Source organism: Apis laboriosa, unplaced genomic scaffold, assembly GCF_014066325.1.
Source record: "Apis laboriosa isolate Shangri-la unplaced genomic scaffold, ASM1406632v1 scaffold22_cov146, whole genome shotgun sequence".
NCBI classification, from domain to species: Eukaryota; Metazoa; Arthropoda; class Insecta; order Hymenoptera; family Apidae; genus Apis; species Apis laboriosa.
Genome location: NW_025222414.1, coordinates 647958 through 665951, shown reverse-complemented (window position 1 = coordinate 665951; position 17994 = coordinate 647958). Strand labels below are relative to the sequence as shown.

General features: G+C 22.6%; 5 protein-coding genes across 7 annotated transcripts; 2 read left to right on the top strand and 3 right to left on the bottom strand.

Moving 5' to 3' along the window:
* Window positions 1-344: 344 nt before the first annotated feature.
* LOC122713104 (long-chain fatty acid transport protein 4-like) lies at window positions 345-8478 on the bottom strand. 2 transcript variants are annotated; one of them, XM_043933252.1, is made up of 11 exons: window positions 8195-8478; window positions 7037-7279; window positions 4531-4681; window positions 3978-4215; window positions 3435-3657; window positions 2145-2343; window positions 1593-1785; window positions 1363-1509; window positions 1133-1270; window positions 894-1045; window positions 345-810 (listed from the first exon to the last, which is right to left on the bottom strand). In XM_043933252.1, the coding sequence occupies exons 2-11, from the start codon at window positions 7225-7227 to the stop codon at window positions 502-504; spliced, it is 1941 nt and encodes a 646-aa protein (XP_043789187.1). In that variant the 5' UTR covers window positions 7228-7279; window positions 8195-8478; the 3' UTR covers window positions 345-501. The 2 variants fall into 2 exon arrangements, with proteins under 2 accessions (XP_043789187.1, XP_043789186.1); XM_043933251.1 differs by having other exon boundaries at window positions 888-1045; window positions 8195-8475.
* A 2936-nt stretch (window positions 8479-11414) lies between these two features.
* Window positions 11415-13812, bottom strand: LOC122713094 (integral membrane protein 2C). The gene is made up of 6 exons (XM_043933237.1): window positions 13558-13812; window positions 12498-12986; window positions 12300-12414; window positions 12030-12176; window positions 11723-11942; window positions 11415-11640 (listed from the first exon to the last, which is right to left on the bottom strand). Exons 1-5 carry the CDS (start codon window positions 13636-13638, stop codon window positions 11815-11817), a joined length of 960 nt encoding a protein of 319 aa, XP_043789172.1. The 5' UTR covers window positions 13639-13812; the 3' UTR covers window positions 11415-11640; window positions 11723-11814.
* Window positions 13813-13951: 139 nt separating this feature from the next.
* On the top strand, window positions 13952-14873 carry LOC122713096 (U11/U12 small nuclear ribonucleoprotein 25 kDa protein-like). Its single transcript, XM_043933239.1, has 2 exons — window positions 13952-14389; window positions 14567-14873. Exons 1-2 carry the CDS (start codon window positions 13952-13954, stop codon window positions 14819-14821), a joined length of 693 nt encoding a protein of 230 aa, XP_043789174.1. The 3' UTR covers window positions 14822-14873.
* A 10-nt stretch (window positions 14874-14883) lies between these two features.
* LOC122713095 (distal membrane-arm assembly complex protein 2) lies at window positions 14884-15833 on the bottom strand. The gene has a single exon (XM_043933238.1). The coding sequence runs from the start codon at window positions 15763-15765 to the stop codon at window positions 14917-14919; it is 849 nt and encodes a 282-aa protein (XP_043789173.1). The 5' UTR covers window positions 15766-15833; the 3' UTR covers window positions 14884-14916.
* An 875-nt stretch (window positions 15834-16708) lies between these two features.
* LOC122713116 (dynein light chain Tctex-type 1) lies at window positions 16709-17811 on the top strand. Of its 2 annotated transcripts, XM_043933270.1 has the most exons (4): window positions 16709-16850; window positions 16970-17066; window positions 17297-17462; window positions 17544-17811. In XM_043933270.1, the coding sequence occupies exons 2-4, from the start codon at window positions 17043-17045 to the stop codon at window positions 17690-17692; spliced, it is 339 nt and encodes a 112-aa protein (XP_043789205.1). In that variant the 5' UTR covers window positions 16709-16850; window positions 16970-17042; the 3' UTR covers window positions 17693-17811. The 2 variants fall into 2 exon arrangements, with proteins under 2 accessions (XP_043789205.1, XP_043789204.1); XM_043933269.1 differs by lacking the exon at window positions 16709-16850 and having other exon boundaries at window positions 16869-17066.
* The last annotated feature ends 183 nt before the right edge of the window (window positions 17812-17994 follow it).

The following is a 17994-nucleotide window of genomic DNA, read 5'->3' as shown; positions in this document are numbered from 1 at the left end:
TCATAAATAGAATTGTCGACAGATCTGAGAAATTTCTGAGTATTTCAGAAATAAAATATTTTTGATAAAAAATCAATATTATATTAAGAAATTGATTTTATTCGTTGCTATTTTCTTACCTAGAATGCCAATTTGTCTTATGCTATGGACCATTTCATTTGATTAAAAATGTACAGTATTTATAAAATAAACAGGAACATGTCACCATATTCATCTCTCGTTGTTGATGACAGAAATATTATTTTATATAACATAACAAGCTTTTTTTCATTCTTTTCTCTGTTTTTGAATTCGTAAAAATAAGTCTTCCCCCTTCAATTTTATGAGTCGGAAAAACATCCATCTATAATTCTATGATTTTATATATTTGATTATTACATAAAATCCTATGCATTGTATCTACAAGGCGCGTGCAGAAATTATGTTCATGTTATAAAAAAAAGTTATATATACTTGTCCTTTAACTTTTACAAGTATATCGAACAAATAAGTATCTAATGACTAAAACTTTCTTCTTCCGGAAATAATTTCTTGATAAAGTTCTGGTGTTATTTCGACGTATTCCTTGTTACCGGCTAGAAAATACATTTTGTCTTGAACTTTGTTCGGATCGAAACCATCCTTTTGAAGATTCATTTTCTGCAATTTAAATGTTCCAGTCATTTCAAGTTCTTTCACAATTCGCAGGAAAATTGGTCTTGCATATGCCGGCAGTGCTTTCTCTAAACCTTCTGCGAGAGCTTTGAAATCCAAAAGACTGTCCGGATCAACTATCGCTGCCATTCCTGCCCTTCCTTCCATTCCAGGTACCTTCAATGACATTATAATTATTTTTTTAAATTTGATTAAATCAAACTTTAAACATAATTATTTTTTTTAAAAAAAACCTGAACTCCGTAAACGGTAGAGGCTCTTTTTCCTGCAATACTACTGATAACTCCTTCCACTTCAGCGGTAGCAACATTTTCTCCCTTCCATCTATATGTGTCACCTACTCTGTCTTTAAAATAAAGATAACCAAATTCATCTTCTACTAAAATATCACCTGAAAAGAGAATTGAGAATAGATAATGTTTAATAAAAAAGGTTTAATGATTTTTAATTCAGTAGAAGAAATTATATATGTACTCACCTGTTAGAAAAGCTTTATCACCTTTAACAAACACATCTTGTATTATTTTTTTTTTCGATTCTTCCTTATCTAAATATCCATTAAATTCTCTTAACGCATTTCCTTCTTTTATCAATCCTATAAACATTCCTGGCTCATCTATATCACAAAGAAAAAATATTTATTTTTATATTTATATTTCTTTTTTTGACTAATGCTTAAAACAAAATATCAGTGTTAAAAATTCTTACTTGTTCCTGCTCTTATACATAAGCCATTTGAATCTCTCACAGGCTCATATGTCTGATTATTTACTCGGATAATTGCTAAAGGATGAAATCTTCGTGGCACAATTAATGGTACAAAACCAACGGCGCCAATCCGACCGTCAAAATTAGCTTTAATACATAATAAGAAATATTTAAGAAATTTTCTTTTATAGTTTTTTTTATTCTACTATAATTGAAATATCGAATCTTACAAATATTAGCATTTCCTTCACTGGATCCATAAAATTCAGAAACTCGTTTAATGTTAAAACGTTTGACGAATTCGTTCCAAATTTGTGGCCTCATACCATTTCCAAACATAAGTCTCAATCGATGTGCAGTATCTTCCGGTTTAGGTGGTGCACTCAGCAAGTAACGACACATTTCACCGATGTATTGTGCTGCCTGATAAATAAAATTACTGTTACACGATATAATATGCTAAATATGCTTAGTAATTAAATATCAATGATATAAAAAAATAATTTAATAAATCGTATAATTAATTTACGAAGAAATTTAAAATTTAAAATAATTTGAATATCTTAAAAATATTGATGATATCAGTAAATTTATTAATTTTTATAGAATTTAAATAATATTCAATGAAAAAATTTTTGATGACAAAAATTTTGCGTTTATCAAACAGATAAACTGTTCCTATTTTCGAAAATCTAATCGATATTGTGAGTAAAAAAAAAAAAAAAATCTAATCAAGCATCAATTTTACTGAGATCGTTATAGAATTTTTGTAAATCACCTACGGTACAGTTATATTTGATGCAATCTGTCCAATAAGCCGACACTGAAAACTTAGTCCTTAACACGTTCGGTACACCTTTAACAATCGCGAAACCTGCCCCAATCATTCCACCAGCTGTATGATACAATGGATTTGGATTGTATAAGATATCATCTTGTCTCATGCCCAATAATTTAAAAGGCATTATAGTCAGCAAGTATCTACAACGCAAAAATCATTATCCCTATTAAAACTATCATATTAAAACTAAATTGATAGCTCATATTTCTGTGTTTTCCTCTATAAATATTTTGATATTACATAGATAATAAAATAAATCGTATTATTGTATGATGATATTAATATGATAATCCCTTTTAATTTTAAATTGAAAAAAAATCGTTCAATTTTCTTGTTTATATAATTTTTCTATTAAAAGAAAAACTTTATGATTCGTAACAATAATTTTATCTTTTTTCAACACAAACGACATTCAGGATGAACGATATATTGAAGATTAATATAAAATATAAAGAATTAATTGAAAATTTATATAATAAACAAAGATGAATATTAATATAGACAGAAGTTATGAAATTTTATTAGTAAAACAGTCATAAGGCAAGCAGACAGGAAGCAGTTTCTAGGTAAAGCGACTACATTTACATGTAATCCTATTCTCGATGAGTCGTAAGGCTTTGCTGAGAGGATTATAGATCATTTATACGTTCAGCAGGGAAATCATTTATTCTTTGCATGGAACTGTGTCTAAGAATAAATGAAAGTTTAAAAACATTCCCATAAAAGTGATGCTCGCTTTAATAGAATAGAGTTCATTGTTTTCTATTAATAATTATTCTATAGTAAGAATAATAGGAATAAATAAGAAAGCAAAGAAAATGGAATAATCGAAAAATTAAGTTTCGACATAGTATAATCAATAATTATTTAATTGTAATCACTAAATTTATTCGATACATTGTCAATGAAAAATTATTGATTTAACTTCAAGTTTCTAGGAGAGATACTTTAATTTGTTGTTTAAGACTGACCCAGATTTGAAAGATCGATGCTTTTACATAATAAATGAAGTTTTGTGTCAAAGATTATAGTAAATTCTTGGATATAGATGTCCAATGATATTATTAACTGCCTTGACCACTTTCGAATTAAAGTTCAAAGCAAAAAAAAAAAGGTAAAACACGTGGAAACCTTTCAAATGATTTGATTATATATAAATTATTGTAGCAATATAGAGTTACTACTACTTTCGTCCCTATTTTTCTAAAAAAAAAAAAAGAAATTCTCTTACCTTGAATTGAGAATTATTGCTACTTTTGGTAAACCGGTGGTACCACTTGTGTAGATATACACCAATTTATCTCGATAAGTTGGTGGATCCTTTACTATCGGTTCACTTGTACCAGTTTCCGATATAAGTTCATTCAAATCGTATTCGCCATCCTCGCATTTAGATTTGTTACAGATTTTGTATTTTGTAATTCCCTGAATCGAATCCTTAATTTCATCGAGAGCTAGAGAAAAAAATTTCATTTTTTAATGTTTTATGTCGTTTAATTTTATTTATAAAACATAAAATCATAAAACAAATTATTAATTATTATTATTATTAGAAGAAGATTATAAAAATATTTCTTTCCAATTTAAAAAATGTTATTTATATTTAATTAAATTATTTTCTAAAAAAAATACTTTATATAAAAATATATTACTGTATTTTAATCAGACAGATACGTATTAAATAAACATTGATACATTTTAAATTCTCCCTTTTTCTTTTGCTATTTTCATAATTGACCGATCATAAATTATTGTATATCAATTTAATATTTACCAGACGAGTATTCTTCCATATAAATAATACTCTTCACTTTGGCGATACGAAGACAATGAATTAAAGATTGAAGACGTAAATTTGTATTAATCAGTGCAGTGATAACACCGAGTTTTCCCAGACCAAGCCATATCGCAACATGCTCTGGCCTATTTGACATCATTAAAGCCACTGCATCTCCTTTTACGTATCCCGCTTTTTGGAATACATTTGCTATTTGATTGCTATATTTATTAACCTGTAAATTTCAATTTTATATATATTATTATTATTATTATTATTATTATTATTATTATTATTATTATTATTATTATTACTATCTTTCTGTATTCATAGATAAAATTGGCGAAAGAAAATAGATAAATAATATAAATAAAAATGTAAGAAAAAATTGATGCAAAATATACGCGCATTATATTATTTAATTATAATGATAATATAATATTTTAATACATTTAATAGATCCTTCTTCCTTGATAAGTCTATCAATTCTAATTAAATTATTTTAAATCGTTTTAAATTATTGAATTTGTAAATTTTATTTAATACGTACATCAGAAAAAGTCCAAACTTGATCCTCGAAGAAAAAACAAGGTTTTTGAGGATTACGTTCCATTCTTTTCATAAATATAGCCGGGACAGTTAGATTATTTCGATCATGTTTTTTTATTTCTTTTTCTGCTGTAATAGCACGATAAAGAAATCTGGAAAATATAAATATTAGGATTTCATTTAAAGTTAAAAATTACTGATAAAACTTTTGCAGATAAAATTTCTTTAAAATTTTAATTTTATTTTATATGCATTTAAAACAAACAAACATCTATTCATTTATTATTTCTATTTCATATTTCATATGTAATAAATAAAATTGAAATAGAATCAATGTAAATTTTAATAAACGGATATCGATATATAATTATAATTAATTAAATTTATTATATATCTCGTAAAGTAATAATTTTTTGCTATAAGTGGCTTTATAGTTTTTTTTATGAGTTAAATTGCATTTATTAACCCATTAAAAAATATATAATTCCATTTAAAAAACAAATTTAAGCTTTATAAATCTTTTATATGTCTAAGAAAAAATTAAATATTATATCAAATTATATCAAAATATAACTCTTCGAAACTATTCAAATTTTATCTGAAATATTTTTTAATATTACAAAAACAAACGAGATATTCCAGATAATTTACGTATTCTCTTTATATTTCTCTTTATATAAAATCTTCTAGAATTAAAAAAAAAAAAAATCAAAAAATGACACTTCTCATTATAAAAAATAAATATATAAAAGATAAATATCTTTAGATTTAAGTAAATTGTAAAAAAAAAATTTGGAAATTTATAATAATATATAATATAATTTATAATAATATATAATGTCCAATTTTCAAACAGCAAAAATTTTTGGTCAAATTTTCGATTTTGTATTAGAAAAGTATAATTTAACAAATAATAGTACAAATTTTTCTTTTGAAAATTTTGAGACAAATATTTTTCAATTTTTTATTAGGATAATATAATTCTAAAAGAGATGACATAATTTTTCTAAAATTCATCTTATATTATACTTATTTTTTATACTTACCTTTCTCTATCTCTTTTTATTAATTATATTTTCAGTAATTAATCATTTCATGACAGTTTACTTAATTTTACAAAATTGAAAAACATGTAGAATTAGTATTTTTATATAAAATACGTCATTTGTTTTTGTATAATATATCAAGGGAGATAGGAATATGAAATATCACTTTATTTATAAATAATAAATTTTCTACCTATTAATTTTTATATATAAATTATAATTAAAACTTAAAAATTATGACTTTTCATATTTCAAGAGAAATTGCAAACAATATACATTCAATAGAATTTATTCTGATTTATTTTCTAAATCAAAATTTCAAAGTTTCAAAAATCAAGAAAGATATATTATTGTATGATTGTATAATAATTGTAGAATATTAATGGCAAATTAAATTCTATTATGTTTTTGATACCGACATATATAAAAACGACATATATTTGATTTTCACATGAGAATGCACACATAAATGTATTCTAAGTAACAGTATTATGTCTCGATTCAGTGGATATAAAAAACTCTTTTTATACAAGGCGAAAAACATACTATTTGCTATGAAATATAATAATGGAGGAACAATAATTGATGACTGATTTTTCCCATATCTTTTCATCATCTTTTAATCTTCTAATAATTTTTTAAATGTTCTTATTCAATTTTACATATTAACCTTTGCATATAATATTCGAAGTTTATTTAAACATTGATTTTAATAACTTCTTGCATCGAACAAAAATATCATAATTAATATCATATTCTCGATGTTGTCGTTCCTCTTATCACGTGATATAATCATTTCGTAATATATAAATAGATAAGATATATGTGTATTAATGAAACTAGACATTGTTTTTCCTAACATTCCGTCTATTTGATGAAACTTGTATAGGTCAGTGACCATGCACAATTCAAGGAATATGTCTGATATGTTTTCTCATCGAGAATATGAATAGAATAATTTGAAAAACAATTTTAAAGTCCACATTTGTGCATTCTATCTTATAAGTTGAATAAAAAAAAGTAAGATAAGATTGATAAAAAATTGTTTTAAAAATTGAAATAATCGGGTTAAACGGATGCTTTGTATTTATCACGATGAGTTATGAATACATAGAACAAAGGAAAATGTGCAAGTAAATGTGCAAGTAATAAAGATTGTCGATAGACTTGCGAAGACCTTATGCACTTTAAAAGAAGATCAATATACATAAATAACTATATAAATAAATAACTATTTCGCCATTTTCGAGAAAATATCAATAATTAAATAATGTTTTAAAAGAAAAATATTTTTTTATTCTCTAATTTTTTATTAACAAAATTTCGAACTTTTTATTCGTCATTTTTACTTTAGAAAATTGATAATACAGTATTTGAATACATCGATGAAAAGTTTTAAAATTTTTACTTCAATCTTATCACTATTTATATAACATTAATAATCATAAATTTGAAACTTACCTTATATCACGAGGTAGAATCTTGATCATGACATATAGCTTCCGATGAAATCTGCAGATGACAGGAAGCAATGCCAAAGCAAGCGCGATTTGGGCGATTTTGTTGAACCCAGGGAAACCGAATCTCGTTGCCACCACACCAAACATCGCAGCAATTACACCCAGGGCTAATAGTAGAAGTGTAACATCCATGATCTAGCGTCACTCACTCTGTTTACCGAGTTCTGTTACTTGTACCCCGAAACTGAAAAAAAAACGTAACAATTACTTCAATATAGAAAAATAAGATATCGAGGGTTATTTTTAGAAAAAAATATGACAAAAATTTGATATTTACTTATCAATTTAATTTTTCTCCACTTTACGTGTAAATAAATCAATATAGAGCAATTTATGTAGGACAATCATTCTTAGATATTTCAAAATTACGTAAGGTAGTAAAATCAGTAGCTTTATTTCTGAATCGTATAAAGTGCAACGATCAATACTTAGCATTTTAGGGTTTGACGACATGCCGATGTCAATTATTTATACATTCGAGTTTTTCAATTTACCGATTGATGTTTTATGAATTTAAGTCGCAAACGATACCATGGTTAGTGTTTTGGAACCAACAATAACGCATCGCAAACGATGTTTTCGTTTGAGAATGCTATATATCGTATAACCAATACCTTTACTACAATATAATTTTAAACTAAGAATTATTGCGAGTCAATCATTCTTTCTTTTAACGTTGCAAAAAATTATCTCTTTCAGAATCGCACGTGCTATTGAATCTTCCGCTATTGCTATAGAGACATGCGTGTACCACAACAAAGATCATTTATATCTACATATATATATATATATATATATATGCATTTTACGATCAATATTACATTCACAATCGCGTAAAACATCCCGTTTCATGCTTTAAAAATCATACGATTATTCTTTTTTGTTTTTATGAAATTGTATTTAATAGAAAATCAGGGAATTGATATTTCGAAAGATATAATATCATTAACATATTATATTATAATTTTTATCATCTAATTTTATGATTTTTTGACACAATGTAATTTTTTAATATTTTTTGTATGAAATGCCGGATAATTTTCATAATGATCTTTTTATTATAATTATACAATTGTACATAATGCACGGGGACTAGTACCTGACTCGTTTTACGAGGTACAAGAAGCACCACGGTTGATCCTGGATTAAAAATTGCACGAGACAGTATACAGATCAATATCCTGTGCTTCGCGGAGCGAAAAATGCCACTCTCGATTCACCAACAACACTAAGCGACTGGCTGAACGGCAGCTACTGCGTTCCGACGACACTTCGCTATTGCGCCACCACTGCAAATAATTCCTATACGATAGCATGCACACAAGGCTGCAAAAAATCGAAGTTTTATTTTAACAGGAATCTTAGCAACGTTTCTTCAATCCCACGTTTCCGAAGAACAACTACTAGGTTTTAGGCATGCTCAGCTACTCTGCGAATCGGAGCAAGCGCCGTTTCATTTTTATTTTTGATTTTAAATTTGTATTGAAAGAATTTTTAAAAATTAGATTAAAAATAAATGAAAAAAAACGAAAGAAAATTAAAATGGTCGACTAATAAAATTCGTTAGAATTGTTTCTTCAAATATGAAAATATTTGTGATAATTATAATTTATTTAATTTATTAATAAAATATATTTGCTATTCATCTTTTTTATTATAGAATTATATAAATATAATAAATATAATGGTATCAAAATTTATTTGTATAAATATATTTTATAATAAAGATTTAATTCAATAGAAAAATTATAATTTTATATAATAATATAGAATCAGATTGCAACGCCATCTATATATATTTGACAAATCTATTATAATTTTATCAATGATATTTTTATTGATTTTAGAATGATAGTAAATTGATTTTTTATTATCATTAATTTTTTGGATTACATGATATAATAAATGAATATATTGACAATTATAAACATGATAATAAAAGAATAATAATAAAAGAAATATATTAATATTATCTTATAAAATCATAAAATTTTTTATATTAATAATAATTAATTATATAGTATATTGAAATTGTTGAATAAATAATATATTATGTGCATATATAGGCGCGTAATCTGAGCAATGGATGCGTGATTAAGAATCAAACAGACGAAATAAAGATAATAAATCTAACTCTAAAATTTGTTTCGAATTCTATAAACTTTATTATCGGGATGCACATTTTTATGTATCATTTCTTTTGTCAAGTGTTTCAAAATATATAAATATATTTTATAAAATATTATAAAATATATATAAAATACAAAAATATGTATAATATTTATTATATGTATATAATATTTATAATATTTATAATATTATAATATTTCATCTGTGATTAAATAGATAAAGAAAAGAAATAATAAAAAAAGAATATAGATAGAGTAAAAATATTGAAATTAGCACCATTTTCAAAGTGCCGCAAATGAAACTCATAATGGAAAGACAGAAAATAATAGAAGAATAATTACGCTAGAATTGACTGTCAATACCATCAAGTAGTAAAAATATTTCTTTAAAATAATAAAGTAGAATTAGAATTGGAAATTAGCGCCATCTCTTGAATACTTTTAGAGAAATATTTACTAACATTAAATTACATTAAATTAAAAGATATAAATTAAAATCTAAATTTTTAAAAATAGTTTGATATTAATAATATCTAAATAATGAACATTTAATTAATAATTAAAAGTCATAAAAATTGTATTTTTCTTCATTATTTTTATTATATTATTCTAACATTATTTTTATATACTTATTAACATTATTTTATATAATTATACTTCTAGATGATTATACAATTCCTAAACAATGTTCTGTACAATTTTAAGATATTTATAATTATCAATTAAGAAAAAATATTGGATTAGTTTCAGAATATTTTTGAGAATTTAAATTTTAATTTAAAATAAATAATAATTAAAAAATTTTGCGTAAAAATCGAAAAATTTATAATTTTTCATTTTATTACGTGATGATTAGATTCATTTATCGTTATCATATTTACCGTATATATACATATTTTTAAAGCGTCACAATGTTCTTTTTTTGAATAATTTTTAAAATACATTTTTAATTATTAAACGGAAGAAAATATTTAAATATAATTATTCTTAAATTATATCCATTGTAATTTCTATTGAAATTAATTTGACTATTTATTCTTAAAAATATTTAAGAATTCTCATAATAATGAAAAATTTTAATGCAAATTTATTTAATCAAACATTTTTAAATTATTAGTTTTGTTAAAAAATTCATAATATATAAAATTCAGGAAAGAAATTATATAAATATAAAAGTTGATAAAATTTCTTTTATTGATAAAACTAAATATAAAAAGTATTAATATGAATAAAAAATAAAAAAATTATATTTGATAATACTTTCATTTATTTTTTTAATTTATAGAACATAATATATTTATATTTTATATAGAATAACATATAATTCAAAATATAATCTGATCTGTAATATATATATTTATGCAATAATAAATTTACTATTAAACATTATAATAATACAATAGATAATATAATAATGCATGTTTTAATTTTCAAAATAGATTTGATATTATTTTCAAATCAATTAAATTAAAAAACGAAATTTAATGCATTTTGAATTAATAATATAGATTTGAAATAATAATATACATTTATTTATAATTGCATAACAATATTAAAAGAATACTTATTAAATTAAAATTTAATTGATACATAAGTGAAAGTCGAAAAAATAAAAAAAAAAGTAAAGATATATTTGAAGCTAATTCATGAATAATAAAGCTTAAAGAACTATTCAATGCTGAAAATAAATAAAACATGATTGTTTTATATTAGACTATAAAACTAAATCATGCATTTATATATTATAATAAAATGTGTAGAAATTTGATAAAATAATATCATATTAATCTTGATTGTAATTCATATAAGTCTTTTACATTGAGCATCAGTAAAATTAAAAATAAAATAATAGGAATGTAACAGAAACTTTAATATAGAATTATTGATATAGAATCACATGCTTTAATTTTTAATATAATATTATCTGGTCACAATAACTTTATTATCCATGTTTTATTATTTTTAATACATATTTTATTGTTAAAATTTTTTTTTCAAATATATCACGTGTTGCTACAACACACTTATTATATAACAGAAAAACAAATATTAGGTGAAGATATATTAATTATTTCTTAAATTATAATATATGATTATGAATCGCGAAAAGTGTAGTTTTATTTTCCGTAAAAATATTTTAATTTATGATTTGTAGAATTAGTACGATTTGTAAAACAATGTAATTACTACTTTGTACAATTAGTAGTCATTCAATTGTATGACTATATATTAGATATACAACGATTTTAACATGAATTATATCTATCATTTTATTAGAATTATTTAATAAAGAATTTAAGCATAAAATGTAAATAAATGAAGAAAAAAAATGTCATTCTACCTTATAAATAAGCACCATTGACCATTACTGATTTGGAGCTAAGATAGGAAATGATGGGAAGACTTAATGAACGTCCTGAAAATAAATATATTTAAAAGTAAGTTTTTAATTAATTTAAAAAAAAAAAATTTGAAATATGAAAATTGTAGCAACTTACAGAGAAATTATCTAAGTTTGCCGAGCTGGATATAATTTTTATACATTGATGACCTACAATGATAAATATTCTAAAATAATAATAAATTTCTTTTATTCAATTTTTTGTAAACTTTTCTTGTTATATTCAGATACATCATCTAAATTCAAAATATCAAATTCTATGATATTTTTTCCAGCAAATTGTCCAAATACTCCACTTGATATGCTACGTTTGACAACTGTATAAAGACAATAAATAAAAATACATAAAATAAATATCTTACAAAATTATTAAATAATAATTATTAAATATAATAATAACTAACCATTTGAAGTTACGTTTGTCAACATATATGTAGGAAAATCTTGACATTCACGAGCAATATATGTTCCAACAACTGATAAATCAGTAATTGGTGGTGTAATTACTTTCATTGTTTCACGTACAATTTGTGTATTTACCTCATAATAACCTATATTACAAAATTAAATATTATATAATAATATTAATTATTTTTAAAATTCAAATTAATTTATTAAATTAGTAAATTATATAAAAATATAATATATAATTTAATAAATTATATAAAAATTACCATTATACATCTTTCTCAACAAATCATACATATTACGTGGTGGTAAGACTGTTTGACGATTAAGTGGCATTACAAAACAAGATTCTCCATCAATATCAATGATACCAGTTTTATTCTGTAATAAAAAAAATGAATATAAAATAATAAAAATATAAATATTTTATTTAATATTCAAATTTTTAATAAATTAAAACTCACAATATTAAAATCATGTATAAAACGACCTTGACGTCCACCACGAAAATCTGGTACATCTATTTTCTCATAGTGCTCATTCTCCAAATCAATTTCAAATCGCTCCTTGAAAAAGCTTCTAATATCACTATCTACATTTTTTTCAATATCCATAGCTTCTCGTTCTGTAGCTCTTGTCAAACTTTTTAAAATTAGATCAGAATCTGCTATCAAACTTTGATGTACTGCATCTTTGGCATAAGGTGGTTTGTTTGACTTGTCATAAGGAATGCTATACCATCCTGTTTTAAACTTGTGCATCTGTGTTCTTGCATATTGTCTATATATGTATAATCCACCAATAACTCCAATTATAAGAATCATTAATGCAACAAGAAACAATAAAAATGTTGCAGTTACATGAATACGATATATGCTTCTTCTAGAAACAAAGTAATGACCTCCTACATCAGACTTCAAACATTGTGCCTCTGCATCTCTTTTACCATTTTCCTATTTAAATAAAGATATATATATTTCCTATTTAAATAAAGATATATATATATTTCCTATTTAAATAAAGATATATAAATAAATATATATAAAAAGTTTAATAAAGATGAAAAAAAAAATATATTATATGTTTATAATAATTAAACAAAAAATTTTTGTTTTCATAATAATTTTTTAGAAAAGAAAAAATTTAACTTCATTTATATCAAGAAAAAGAAACAAAGAAAAAAAATTATAATTCCATCACTATACGTTATCATATATATAATCGCTAGTCTACGATAATGGAAAATATATGTAACGAACTATTAAACGACATCATAAAATTTATCACGTACACAACATTCCATAAATTAAAAAATTAAAATAATATTTATTAATATAAGTAAATTTATTTAAAATGAACAAAATTCGAAAAAATGTAAATAATCAAAAATTGAATATTTATTTACGAACAAAAAACTACATTTAGAAATTTTATAATTTTTCTATCAAACTTTTGTTTTTAAAAATATCAAAATATTATTAATTTAAAGTTCGATAAAAAATGCATAATAAAAATGATGCTAACCGCTGGATTTTCTTCAACAAATAATGATTGTTCTTTTTTATCCGCCTTCTTCTCAGTAATGGCTTTTGTGATGATCGTCATCTTGAATGATGTTTTGATTTCAGTACTCTTTAACTATTAATAGATCTTTTGTATAAAAATCTTTTTCATGTGTTTATTCGTATAATTATAGCGAATAGTCACTATACTTGAATAATTGACAAAGATAATAGTAACGGTAACACTATGACAGATATCGCATACTATATCCACAAAATTTGAGGATGAACTACTTACATACATACATATGCAACTGAGATTGATCGGTGACAACCGCGCCCTCAATGCACTAATAAATATTATTTGCGCATGCGTCAATTAAAAATTGTTTCTTGTTTCCTATATACATATTTTTATGTATATGCCTAACTGTATATACATACAAAAGCATATACAAAAAACACTTATTTATAAAATTGTAATATTATCGCATTTTTTATCGTTTAAGTTCATTATTTCTTATCGTTTTTATCATATTTCTTATCAGCATAAGGACATTATGGATGAAATTCAGTGTTCTTTCAAAGATATCAAATCAAAGAATAAAAATGAACAAGAAAATGATTCGATAAAAAAGGAAAAAGTACTTATTAAATATACAGAGCTCGATCATAATGAGTTAGTAAAGCTAACTAAAGAAGCAATTCATAACATAATCGAAAGTGATCCGTTACTTTCTGGTCTACCAACAGATGTTACAATCGAAGAGCTTAAAGCTCAAATTGCAGTTGCACAAGGACAAGCAATAACTTTATATTTGAATCGTGGAGAATTACCAAAACTTGGAATTGTGGTAATATTTTTTTTCAATAAATTTCTACATTTTAAATATATGTATTTTTATTATTATTCATTTAATATCATTTGTACATAACATTGATTATATTTAACAATTAAAGAATTTCAAAAATAATTTAATTTAAACAGAATTCTTTTTAAATCATTCTAACTTAATTCCTTATGTATTTAGGTACCTCCACATAATACCACAGTTTTGGATCTCAAGAAAGCTATAAAGCGTCATACAAATTTAGCTCTGAAGAGAGAAAAAATTAAAAAAAAAATAAGTTGGAAACATATTTGGAAAAAATATCATTTATGTTTTGAAAATATTAAATTAATAAATGATAATGAAAATATAAAAGCTTATGGAATTACAAACAAAGCAGAATTATATTATTTAAAACGACGCAGGGAAAAAAATAAATTAATAAAACATTCTTAATTTCTATATAAATTATATGATATGTAAATACTGTATTTTTAAATTTTATGAAATAATATATATTATTTATATAAATTATTTTTATTTTTTATACATTAAGTACTTGGTAAATGTTTATATTTTGATTGTTGAATTTGACATGTTAAATATGGATTAACATCTTCTAACATGAAACAAGTTAAATCAAATGCTGCAGATCCATAAAAGTTTGTTACAATTAATGTTTTTAAATTAGGCATTCTATATAATGCTTCTATTCCTCTTTCCGTTACATTTTTACATTCTGATATGTCAAGTTTTTCTAACATTGGATATTCTGCAGACAATTTATCTAAATACCAATCATTAATTGATTTACAACCTCTGAGGTTAAGTGATTTTAAATAATGAAGATTAAAAATAAAATGAAGATGTTGATATCGTATAGGATATCCATTTAAATCTAATTCTTCTAAAATGTAATTAGCATAACATTTATTTAATAAATTAGAAATTTTATACTTTTTAGTTTTACCTATCCATTCATTATGATTTTTGAACCTTACTTTACCACCCATTTCTACAATAAATAGAGCTGCTGCTAAATCTGGACCAAATTTTACATATTTTTGATATTGATCATTTTCTATATGTTCTTGAAGATCATCTTTTTTACGTTTCCACCATTCATGAAAGCGAAATGTAAAAAAATCATATGTATTTGGTGCTTCATTACTTATAAATGTTCCTTCTGGTGCTTTTCTTTTAATTTTATAATAATCTTCTGATTTTTCAGATCCAACGTCAATTTGACGTTTACGTAAATACTTTATGAAATGAATAATAGCTTCGTAATTATCATAGAATTTATAACGGATAATCTCATTAACTTTTAATGGATTATAAACAGTTTTATAATCAGAAATTTGTTTAAATAACATCCGAGAATAACGGTGATATAACATTTTTGTTACACTGTTGCTTTTTATGAATAATATCTTTATATTGTAAATAAATGTTATAAATTTATCAATTTTTTGTTTAAAATATCTTTTGTATAAAATATTTGTATAAAATATAATATGATTTACATAAAATTCATTTAAAACACAATATTTTTATTGAAATTTAGAATTTCTTTACGTAATGGAACACCACATGTGCAATGAAGCAATACTATGTTACATATCTTGAATTAATGTTAACATAGTATTCTATATATGTATATTTACCGCTAAAATTAAATTTTTAAAATTTTATAAATTATAAAGAGGAAAAAGAATTTTCGTGAAAACATTTTCTTTATATTATTTAATATGATTAGTGATTATTTAATATGATAGTTAATAAAAAACTAACAAATTTTGTCATGTGAATAATCATCATATATATATTTATATTGAAAATTATTCTAATAATTATTATAATAATATTATAATAATTAATTAAATAATATTGAATATGTCTTTTTATTATTTTTTTATCGCAATAAAAATTTTATATTCATACACATATATACATATATCTTAAGAAAATATTATTATTTATATTATTAATTAATTAAATGTCAATACATATTGCTTAAAATAATAAATTTTTAGTACTTTATTATAATATTAAATTAATATTATAATATTTTAAATAATTTAAAATTAAAAAATATTTATAATAAGTGGTTTAAATATGTAAGTTCATAATATGTAATTAATTCAATATTTATTTATATTTTTTATTATTTATATTATTTATATTATTTATATTTTTTATGTTGTACATTCATACATAATAACATAATATTGCAATAAAAATGTATAGAAATAACAAAAAAGTATAAAATATTAAATTTGATAAAATTACATTTATATTTTAAATTGTACCATTACATTCATGTAAAATTATTCAAAATTGACATGTGTCAAGTATTTACGTAAACGAATGTTCAATATTTAATATCGATAGTAATCAATTTATATTTTGCGATAAAAACTTTTGTTAAAGATTTACTTAATATTATTGCAATATATTTCGTAATTTATTCAAAAGATTTAAGGTATGAAAAGATGTTTAACAGAATCTGCATTCATGTAGTAATTTTTTAAATAATGTAATAAAAAGAATCTAATATTCAATATGAATAATATCATTTTAATAATTGTACTTTAATTCAAGGTATTAAATATTTTTGAATTCATATAAAGTTATATTATTTAGTGGTGCACAATTTATTAAAAATCTTGTCAAAATGATGGAAGATATGCAAGAAGAGGTTAGTATTTTTTTCGTTTTTGATACAATATTTTTATTTTCTATTTTCCAATTGTCAGAATATATTAATAAGCTATATAAATTTATATTTTTCCTTTTTAAAGTAATTAACTCTATATTTTATGAAATATTTATTTTAATGAAAACTTTACTAATATTTAATATTGACAGTTTATTTCATAATTTACATTTGATTTAATAATTTCATTATATAATCTATCATTATTTTAGACCCAATTTGTGGTCGATGATGTAAGCAAAATTATTAAAGAAGCAATTGAAGTATCTATTGGAGGAAATGCTTATCAACATAGTAAAGTAAATCAATGGACATCAAATGTTGTTGAAGCATGTTTGGGAAATCTTACAAAACTTCAGAAACCATATAAATATATAGGTATATATAGGTGTTTTTACAATTCAAAGTTAATTTTTTACTTTTAAATTATTTGTTTATTAAATTAAAAACTTGTTTTAGTGACTTGTACTATAATGCAAAAAAATGGAGCAGGATTGCATACTGCGAGCTCATGCTATTGGGATAATGCTACTGATGGTAGTTGTACAGTGCGTTGGGAAAACAAAACAATGTATTGTATTGTTTCTGTATTTGGTCTAGCAATTTAATTGATTTTAGTAATTCGTACACAAGCAAAAGCTTCTGATAAATATATTAAAAAATAATAAGTAACAAAATTTCATCTAATAAATTAAAAAATTATAGTAATTATGGTGCAGGAAATATAAAATCTATTTTACATAATAGTCTTTTTTTTTTTTAGTAATATGATGTATTTTTTATATTACAAATACATTGCATTTAAGACATTAATTATTGTATTTATTAATTAAAAAGTATTTTATATATATATATAAAATTCTTTTTAATATCATATATATATATATATATATATATATATATTTATTTA

Excerpts from the sequence above, each read along its gene's own strand:
- LOC122713104 (XM_043933251.1), bottom strand. The coding sequence starts at position 7,227 with ATGGATGTTACACTTCTACTATTAGCCCTGGGTGTAATTGCTGCGATG. Across the intron at positions 4,682-7,036 it reads ATTCTACCTCGTGATATAAG|ATTTCTTTATCGTGCTATTA; the intron begins GTAAGTTTCAAA and ends TATATTTTCCAG. Across the intron at positions 811-887 it reads CTACCGTTTACGGAGTTCAG|GTACCTGGAATGGAAGGAAG; the intron begins GTTTTTTTTAAA and ends ATGTCATTGAAG.
- LOC122713094 (XM_043933237.1), bottom strand. The coding sequence starts at position 13,638 with ATGACGATCATCACAAAAGCCATTACTGAGAAGAAGGCGGATAAAAAA. Across the intron at positions 12,987-13,557 it reads TTGTTGAAGAAAATCCAGCG|GAAAATGGTAAAAGAGATGC; the intron begins GTTAGCATCATT and ends TTATTTAAATAG. Across the intron at positions 12,177-12,299 it reads GTTGAGAAAGATGTATAATG|GTTATTATGAGGTAAATACA; the intron begins GTAATTTTTATA and ends TTTGTAATATAG.
- LOC122713096 (XM_043933239.1), top strand. The coding sequence starts at position 13,952 with ATGTATATGCCTAACTGTATATACATACAAAAGCATATACAAAAAACA. Across the intron at positions 14,390-14,566 it reads TACCAAAACTTGGAATTGTG|GTACCTCCACATAATACCAC; the intron begins GTAATATTTTTT and ends TTATGTATTTAG.
- LOC122713095 (XM_043933238.1), bottom strand. The coding sequence starts at position 15,765 with ATGTTATATCACCGTTATTCTCGGATGTTATTTAAACAAATTTCTGAT.
- LOC122713116 (XM_043933270.1), top strand. The coding sequence starts at position 17,043 with ATGATGGAAGATATGCAAGAAGAG. Across the intron at positions 17,067-17,296 it reads TGGAAGATATGCAAGAAGAG|ACCCAATTTGTGGTCGATGA; the intron begins GTTAGTATTTTT and ends TCATTATTTTAG. Across the intron at positions 17,463-17,543 it reads GAAACCATATAAATATATAG|TGACTTGTACTATAATGCAA; the intron begins GTATATATAGGT and ends AACTTGTTTTAG.